The following is an 8936-nucleotide window of genomic DNA, read 5'->3' as shown; positions in this document are numbered from 1 at the left end:
CCCCCCCGCTCTCTCTAACCCTAACCCTTCAGGTCAAATTTGACCCGTTTTCAAAGGTTTTTTTTTATACATCTGAAATAAAAGAAGTCAAAATACGGGTGAAAAATGTTGGAAAAAGCGGCAAAAATCAATGGAAAAAAAAAAAAGTAAAACTAACAAAACTTGAGATGAGGAGAAAAATGTTTCTCATGGTCACAAGGAAGACAACACAAGGGTTAAAGGCCTAAAAAAAAAGCCCAAAAAACAATCTTTAAAAAAAAATATATATATATATTAAAGATAGGCGTAAAAGTAGGCGACTGTGTAGACCTAGTGAGATAAATAACATTTTTTTTAAAACATTAATGATATTAAAAACAACATTTAACTAATGTTGAAAAATAAACCATTGGCATATGAGATTCAAGCAACTTATAAAGAAGTATTTATGTAAGTTTATCCGACACTGATGGGAAACATTTGCTTCTCCTCCCAGTGAGATGGTGGACTGTTTTAACGAGATAGCCGGCGACCCAGAATGCCGAGTGGTTGTAGTTTCTGGAGCCGGGAAGATGTTCACAGCTGGTAGGTTTCCGTTTGTTTGTAGTCAATGACACCAGGGGCCTGTTGCACGAAACCAGGATAAGGGATTAAGCCGGGATATTCAAGTTATTGTTTCTCTGTGAACGTGGACTGCTTATTAAATGGGAGGGAAAACCTGAAGGGACGCGCTGGGGTAGTATTTTTTTTTATTGATATATATTTCATTATGATACTATCAGTGTTAAATATGATGGTTAGACTTTTATGAAATTGAGATACCATGACTTTTTTTTGAACATACCATATTCATCTTTTGAGATTTTTAAAAAAAAATTTCAACATACTATACATGACTTGTCTTATATACTGTATTTATTTTGAATTATCCTTAAATCTTCCAAAAGATTACAGGCATTACACATGAGTACTGATATGTGAGCGGACTAATTGATTTGATGTGGTTTTTATGGTTTACATAAAACTAAGGACGGAAAAGAAAAACGTAGGGAGAACAGCAGGGGATGATCCCTAAAGTTAAATTCATAGATATCGAAAAAGTCATAGCATAGTGGTCAAAAAAAATATTAAAAAAAAATAGAATATAGTATGTCAAAAAAAGTTATGTCTGAAAAAGATTCTAAAGGTTCATAGGATAGTATGTCAACAAAGTGCTAGAAGTCAAAGATATGAATGTCGGAAACAGTCTAAAAAAAAGTAATGTAATGTATAGTGTATTATGTCTAAAAAGTCATAATAACACTAATAATAAATCCCTTTATTAGTCCCACTCTGGTGTGTTACACACATTACACACAGGCCTGAATTACAACATGCTCAGGACCTATACATGCATTAATGGAGAGTGTCGAGTGGGGGGGGGGGGGGAGCATGGAAAGGCGCCTCGAGCAGTGGGGGTTTACGGTTCCGACCCTCCCTACAGACTGAGCTACGCCACCCAACCATTGTGTGTCATGTTGAATCTCTGGAATCTCTCGACCCGACACCGCATAAGTGACAAACGGTGGAGGATATGTTTCTCATGTCACAAGTTAACTATGTATTTAATAATTACGAAACGCTGTTAACCATCTGAACCTAAGCTTGTTTACAGGTCATTGTCCGTCTGGATTCATTTTAAAAAAAGCTGCCCATCACACCACCCTGTTGTCTACCAGTCAAGAAATGAACATCATTTTCACAGAATAACTGGTTATAGCGTATTTGGGATGCAATGAGATCATTTAAATGTTAAGAATGGTTGGCAGACCGCGTGAATTTCAACATATCTCACCTGCTGAAACGTTTGTATGAAATGCCGCTTTGATTTAATTTTTACATGACAGGGTGTAAACCGCTCTGGAGCTACTGCAATAACAGTCGATGCGGGGAGTGGCGGAGCAAGAACTATTCCATCTCCCAGTTCCAAAAATCAATTTAAGATTGTCCCGGGTTTAGGGGCCGTATAAGAATTAAACTGATAAGACAGCTACTAAACTTGATTTTAGCCAAAAGGGCCGAGAAGCGATACGACAATGGGTCTGCAGAGAGACCAGATTCTCCACGCGATCTTCGTCATCACGGTTTTAAATATCGGTTTCATTCGCAACACATTCACCTCGGATGCGATTCGATTTACTGCATACACACAGTAGATGACGTGGAAAGTGCTGTACCGGCAACAAAATGGGTGTCATTTTTATTAAGTTATGTTCTGTAGCATTGAAGCGGCAGAAGGACACCTCACTGCAGTGTAATTCAAAATGGGACGTTGACTCCACCCGTGGAGCAAGCTGTGACTTTACAACTCCTCACTAGGGGGGAGAGGAAATAGGGCAGAGGACAATACATACATACATATATACATACATCATACATATACACCAAGTTACAAATACATGCTACACAGTACCCATACATGACATACACAGTACACATAACAACATACATACACGCACACTGGACTTAAATTCAACCTGGTCACTTGTCACTTTCCACTTCAATACTGGACTCAACTCTGACACTTTAATAATAATTTATGGTCTTTTGTTGGTTTATTGACACAACTTGTTCTTATGTTGTATTATAAGTATTGTTATTTTATTGTCTTTATTAATGTCTTTTTTTTTTAACTATTTTTTAAGTTCTTCTGTCTTGCTAAACTGCGGCTGGAATTTTCAATTTCCGTGCGGGAGTATCCCAAACGATCAATAAAGAGAAGTCGAGTCGAAAGTCGAAGTCTTCTGTTTAAATAAATAAAATTGCACGTAGTTATTATGTAAAAACGTTTATTAATATCACAAATCATATGAGCCAAGTAACGTTTGAATCCGTTTAACTGCGGACAGACAAAAAAAATTTTCGCTTCCGGCAATTGTGCTAATCATCCAAAATATAATAAAAAAGTGATAGTAGGTTTTAAAAACAAACCTAGGATACATTTTTCAAAATTAATTCAACTTAGCTGTAGCCTACTAACTAAGCACTAGGCAGTAACACCTAGTGAGTGCATCTTGTAAGGTACTACTCGCAAATGTTGAGTTATAAAAAAAGTACTGTGTACTATTTACTAATACCAGTAAAAGAAACTAGGTATTATGCGCCAGGATAATGGGCTATATTACATATGTCTGTGAAGAAGGCCAATATGACCATTGTTCCCACTCTTCTGACTAGATAATGAAAAGTGATAGTTATGTTTTATAAACAACCTATATATTATTTTTCAAACTTAATTCAACTTGTCTGCATCTTGATAGGTACCTAGTCGCAGAAACAATGAAAATCTACCGCATATTTGCGATTGTGACAATGTTTTCATCGCATATTGGGCATCATGTTGACGATTATTGTTGCACATGTATCAGGGGAGAGCGCGAACGCATTCCCCCACTACCAACAATTATGCAGTCGAGATTCCCACATTTGGGGGGAATTGCAGGGGTCAGATGGCGGGCGAGTGCAATGGCCAAGCCTCGCCCTGGGTGAACACATTCTGATCATGGTGTTCCCCTGCCAGGTAAGTGTGAGGTTGTACACGGGCAGAGCAGGGAGTTTCCACAGAAACCACATGCTGGACTAACGGTGCTGCTCACATTTTTTTTTTTTTTTTTTTTAAATATAAAAAACCAGAGTTGGATAACATACATAATTACAGTGAGGAAAACCTCGACTATGACTGACAGGATTTCTTCAAGTTTTATTGGAGATAATGGGTCAGCGGACCACGAGGGAAGGAGGAGCGGCCCTCCGCCTTCCTAGATGTGAGGATGATTTCACGGATGACCGGTTAAAACAAACTGACTCATGATAGATAATTAGCATCGACTGGGTCGGTCGACTACTACAATGAAATCGCTCCATTTCAACGTAGACTACCAATGAACGCTCCATTCACGTAGACTAAATGAAATCGCTCTATTCACCGTAGACTACCATGAAATGTCATTCTCCGTGGAAAGCCTACCAATAAATCGCTCCATTCACCGTAGACTACCAAGGAAATCGCTCCATTTCACCGTAGACTACAATAGGAATCAGCTCAATTCTCACATAGATATCCAAGAAATCGCTCCATTTCACCGTAGACTACCAATGAAATCGCTCCATTTCACCGTAGACTACCAATGAAATCACTCATTTCACCGTAGACCTACCAATGAAATCGCTCCATTTCACCGTTGACTACCAATGAAATCGTCCATTCACGTAGACTACAATAGGAATGTAGGATTTGACGACGGAAGATTACGAGATGATTCTGACTCTTCATAGTATATAATAATAATACATAGGAATTCTCAGGGACCAATTCCTTGCAGTTGTCACATTATTTACACTATTTCTGTTTATATATTTTTATTTTTTTTACCACAAGCATCTGTGCCTTGTTTCTTGTATCACACACACACACACAACACAAACAACACACACACCACAACACCACACACCACCACACACACACAAACACACCACAACAGCATTCTTTGGTTCGCGTTTGCTCACGCCACCGTAGCAGGCTGTTCTAACTGAGATTGAGCTAATGAAGGAGCAGTAGGAGAGTTCATGAACTTTAGTTAGTTAGTGGCGCGCTGTTGCGTTCAGTGGGCTGCAACTCTCTTTTGGCGCACACCGCGTGCACACCGCGTGCACACAGCAGCCGCAGCGGACGTCAGGGAGAGCACCCACCTAGACCACAAAGAGCAACTATTAGCATTAGCTAGGGCAGTGTGGCTTCATGCTAACGGTTACCGAGTTAGTTAATTAATCATTAATTAAGTTATCTGTGCTCGCGGCGCTTGCGTTGACCTCTAAACAGGTGCGCAAGGTCAAGGGCGATGCTGTCAGTCGTCAGGTCAGCGCTCGCGACATGTAAGTGACAACTGTGTGGGTTGTCGTTTGCTGTTTGTTGTCTTATTATTTATGAAACACGTGATGTAATGTTTATTAAATCCAGGTGGCACCTGAGTGATTTTACAGGGCTGTTAGCTCGCGCTATTTTGGAGACAAGTGATGGTTAACTGCGTTAAAAAACTTTTTAGGGCTTTGGGGTGTGAAAGGTCACGAGCATGTGTTGTTATCGCAGCGTGCAAGGTTGTGCTGGAAGCTCACTAGGGCTCTAATATAACGGTCTATGGCTCTAATTTCTATTTTTTTATACTTTACTCTTCAATTGATAATTATTTTCTCACCAGTAACTGCTGTGTTTCTCGTAACAGTTAAGTCTATAAAATGTCGAAAATAGTGATAAATAACAATTAAATGACATAGTGTGATGAGTGCCATTACATAAAAGCTCTTTACATTATTTACATTAACACTTCTCGTCCGTTTATTGGCATTACACCTTTAGAGAGTCTAGGAGGGTGACATTGCAGATCTTATTTAGATTACTTCTGTAATTACAGATTACTCTGTGTATTATCCACAGACCAGATCATTTTAACTAATATAATACTAATTATAAGTCTTTTAAAGGGTATTTTGTATGTGCAAAATAGACACAAACTGACTTTGCACATGTTTTGACTGCCAAAATTTCCCAATACTCTTCCACTCTTAATTCTCCACTTTACACGTCACTAATGTTGATTTAATATATTTTACAATTCTGTTTCAGGATGTTTTGTTTCATGGGATTGGGAAAAAACCTGACTCAAGGATAGAAATAAGCTTATTTTTAAATAATTAATCTGTATATATCTATTTTAAATCAAAAAACACCACGAAATGGCATTAACCTCCATCACGTTCTTAACACCTCTGTTGTCCAATTTTTTAAAAGTTTGTATATCAGAATTTTGGTTTTCTTTCAACTAATTGTCAAAAAAAACATCTAATGGTTCGTACAACGCTCTTACAAGTAAAATAAATCATTCGTTCACCATTTCATGAATTTGGGTGTTATTATTTAAGTATAGCATTTGAAGAATATGTAGTTATTAAGTTAATTTCAAGTTAAAAAAAAAAAATAACAAAAACATTGGAAAAAGTGACACAAAAGTTCCAAAGTGCCAACAAAAAATCAACAAAATCGTCAAAAAAAAAGTGACAAAAGCATCGGGGAAAAGCATCAAAAGTGTCGATAAAAAACGGCCAAAAGTTTAAATTTTAAAATTCGGAACGAGGAGGAAAAAGTATTTCGTGGTCGACAGGAAGCAACGTGAGGATTAAATGTCTTGTTTTATACAAAAACCAAACTCAAAAAACCCAAAGCTGGCTCATCAATTACTTCCTCATAATGAGAAACGCTGGAAATGGAATATTAGGTTATTTATTTAATAAAAAGAAGGATTTTATAAATTAGAAATTAGGTCGTTTTTTGATGATTTCTGATCAGTCACCACTTTCACTGAATTTGGTGTATAATTAATGTTATAGCATTTGAAGAATAATGTAAGTTATTAAAGTAATTTAAGTTAAAAAAAAAAAATAACAAAAACATTGAAAAGTGACACAAAATGTCAAAGTGCCAAACAAAAATCAACAAATCATCAAAAAAAAGTGACAAAGGCATCGGCAAAGAGTCGATTAAAAACGGCAAAAAGTTTAAATTTACAAATCGGACCGAGAGGAAAAAAAAAAATAGAATTTTAATAAATCAGAAAATAGGTCATTTTTATGATTTTCTGATCTTAACCGTTACCATGGCAGCCATTTAGCTTCCTTGCTCTCTGTAGTCACTGTAACAGTCTATTGCTGCAAGGGTTTAGTCCCGTCCACAGTCTATTGTCTGCACACGGGTTAGCCGTCCCACAGTCTATTGTCTGCACAGTTTAGTCCCGTCCACAGTCTTGTCGCACAGGGTTTAGTCACGTCCCCACAGTTCTATTGTCCGCACAGGTTTCCACAGTCCCGTCCCACAGTCTATTGTCCGCACAGGGTTTGTTCCCGTCCCACAGTCTATGTCAGCACAGGGTTTAGTCCGTCCACAGTCATTTGTCTGCAGGTTTAGTCCCCGTCCCACAGTCTATTGTCGCACCGGGTTTTAGTCCCGTCCCACAGTCCTATTTCTGCACGGGTTTGTCCCGTCCACGTCTATTGTCTGCACAGGGTTTAGTTTTTCCCGTCCCACAGTCTTGGTCGCACAGGGTTTAGTCCCCGTCCGCACCGTCAATTTGTCCCGTCCCACAGTATATTGGCCGCAAAGGGTTTACGTCCAGTCTGGTCTCCACAGTCTATTGCGCACGGTTAGTCGTCCGCGATTTGTCCGCACAGGGTTAGTCCCGTCCCGTCCCAGTTGTTTTAGATGCACTCACGCGTGGTTGTGTGGTGTCCCTCTGTCTCTTCCCTCTTAGAAGGGAGGTCCGGCTGCCGGGTGGTCCGGCCCTGGTCCGGTCCATGTCGTCTCGGGGGGGGGGTCCCCCTTACAACACCCCTCGCCATCAGTCACCCAGCCAGGTCCATACGCACGTGAAGCTGCACCGCCGGAGAAGAAACGCAACGCCATGAACAAAGCCTCTGGGAGGGGACTCTGTTTAAATCAACATGCAGAGTACTATGTATTTTTTACATAATGACTGTTAAAGTATTAATCTGTTTTTATTTTTGGCCTTTTGAGAAAGTTCTGCAGTTGAGTTGCCAAAAATTACCCGTTAAAAACGTGTGTCGTCTTCTGGTGACGTGAAAAACATTTCTCCCCTTATCTCGACGTTTTTGGTGCTTTTTACAAAGTTTTTTTTTATGAAGTTTCGGTAGGGTAGTTTTAAATTTTTTTCCAACTTTTTCACCCGTATTGACTACATTTATTTCAGATGGAATAAAAGAAAACCTTGAAAAACGGGTCAAATTTGACTGAAGTACACATGAGGGTTAAAGAACGACAGCAGAGGAACGATGGCTTTGAGATTTAAAACCCCTAAATGACTCAAAATCAATATTGAGGGCGCACCGGGTAGCTCAGTTGGTGAGATACCCGGGCACCCCCCCCCCCACCGCTCTCTCTAACCTAACCCTTCAGGTCAAATTGACCCGTTTTCAAAGGTTTTTTTTATACATCTGAAATAAAGAAGTCAAAATACGGGTGAAAAATGTTGGAAAAGCGGCCAAAAAATCAATGGAAAAAAAAAAAGTAAAAATAACAAAACTTGAGAGAGGAGAAAATGTTTCTCATGGCCAAGGAAGAAGACAAACACAGGGTTAAAGGCCTAAAAAAAAGCCAAAAAACAATCTTTAAAAAAAAAAATTATATATATATTAAGATAGGCGTAAAAAGTAGGCGACTGTGTAGACCTAGTGAGATAAATAACATTTTTTTTTTAAAACATAATGATATTAAAAACACATTAACTAATGTTGAAAAATAACATTGGCATATGAGATTCAAAGCAACTATAAAGAAGTATTTATGTAAGTTTATCCGACAATGATGGAAACATTTGCTCTCCCTCCAGTGAGAGGTGGACTGTTTTTACGAGGTAGCCGGCGACCCAGAATGCGACGTGGTTGTAGTTTCTGGAGCCGGGAAGATGTTCACAGCTGGTAGGTTTCCGTTTGTTTAGTCATGACACCGGGCCTGTTGCACGAAACCAGGATAAGGGAGCGTTTAAGCCGGGAATTCAGTTATCTTGGATGAATTTAGCTTGGACTCGGTTGCACGAAAACCAGATTGAATTAAGCCCAGCCAGTAACCATGGAGATTTATTCTTTGCGGCTAGCCTGGTCCAGAGCAGGCTAACAGCCGGGTCTAAGATTAATCCTGGAGTCTCATGTGTCAAATCAGCTGCCGTCTGATCCGAAAATAAACGTGTTTACAGTTATGCGTTGTCTTCTGCATGTGTTTGCTTTATTTTATAAAATGCATTAGCACTACTGTCACTTTGTTTTTCACGAGTTGATTTAAACCCTATACAGCTGTTTAGATGTTAGACATGGTTGCACTGGCACCCGATGAGGAGTGGGACTTTTTCCCGGTGGGA

At 39.1% G+C, this 8936-nt stretch overlaps 1 protein-coding gene and 2 non-coding genes across 3 annotated transcripts in view; 1 reads left to right on the top strand and 2 right to left on the bottom strand.

Moving 5' to 3' along the window:
* The window catches only part of LOC116680575 (delta(3,5)-Delta(2,4)-dienoyl-CoA isomerase, mitochondrial-like), a 10936-nt gene extending 3466 nt beyond the window's left edge, over positions 1–7470 (top strand). The window contains exons 3-4 of the mRNA XM_032509514.1: positions 476–574; positions 7317–7470. Coding sequence (XP_032365405.1) covers positions 476–574; positions 7317–7470 — 253 coding nt within the window. The remainder of the gene's footprint in view (positions 1–475; positions 575–7316) is intronic.
* On the bottom strand, positions 1864–2048 carry LOC116687172 (U2 spliceosomal RNA). The gene has a single exon (XR_004331486.1). It is a non-coding gene; the product is annotated as a U2 spliceosomal RNA (small nuclear RNA).
* LOC116687161 (U1 spliceosomal RNA) lies at positions 3384–3546 on the bottom strand. The gene has a single exon (XR_004331477.1). It is a non-coding gene; the product is annotated as a U1 spliceosomal RNA (small nuclear RNA).
* Positions 7471–8936: the final 1466 nt, after the last annotated feature.

This window comes from Etheostoma spectabile, chromosome 3 (genome assembly GCF_008692095.1).
Source record: "Etheostoma spectabile isolate EspeVRDwgs_2016 chromosome 3, UIUC_Espe_1.0, whole genome shotgun sequence".
NCBI lineage: Eukaryota > Metazoa > Chordata > Actinopteri > Perciformes > Percidae > Etheostoma > Etheostoma spectabile.
This window is presented reverse-complemented; position numbering and strand designations above follow the sequence as displayed.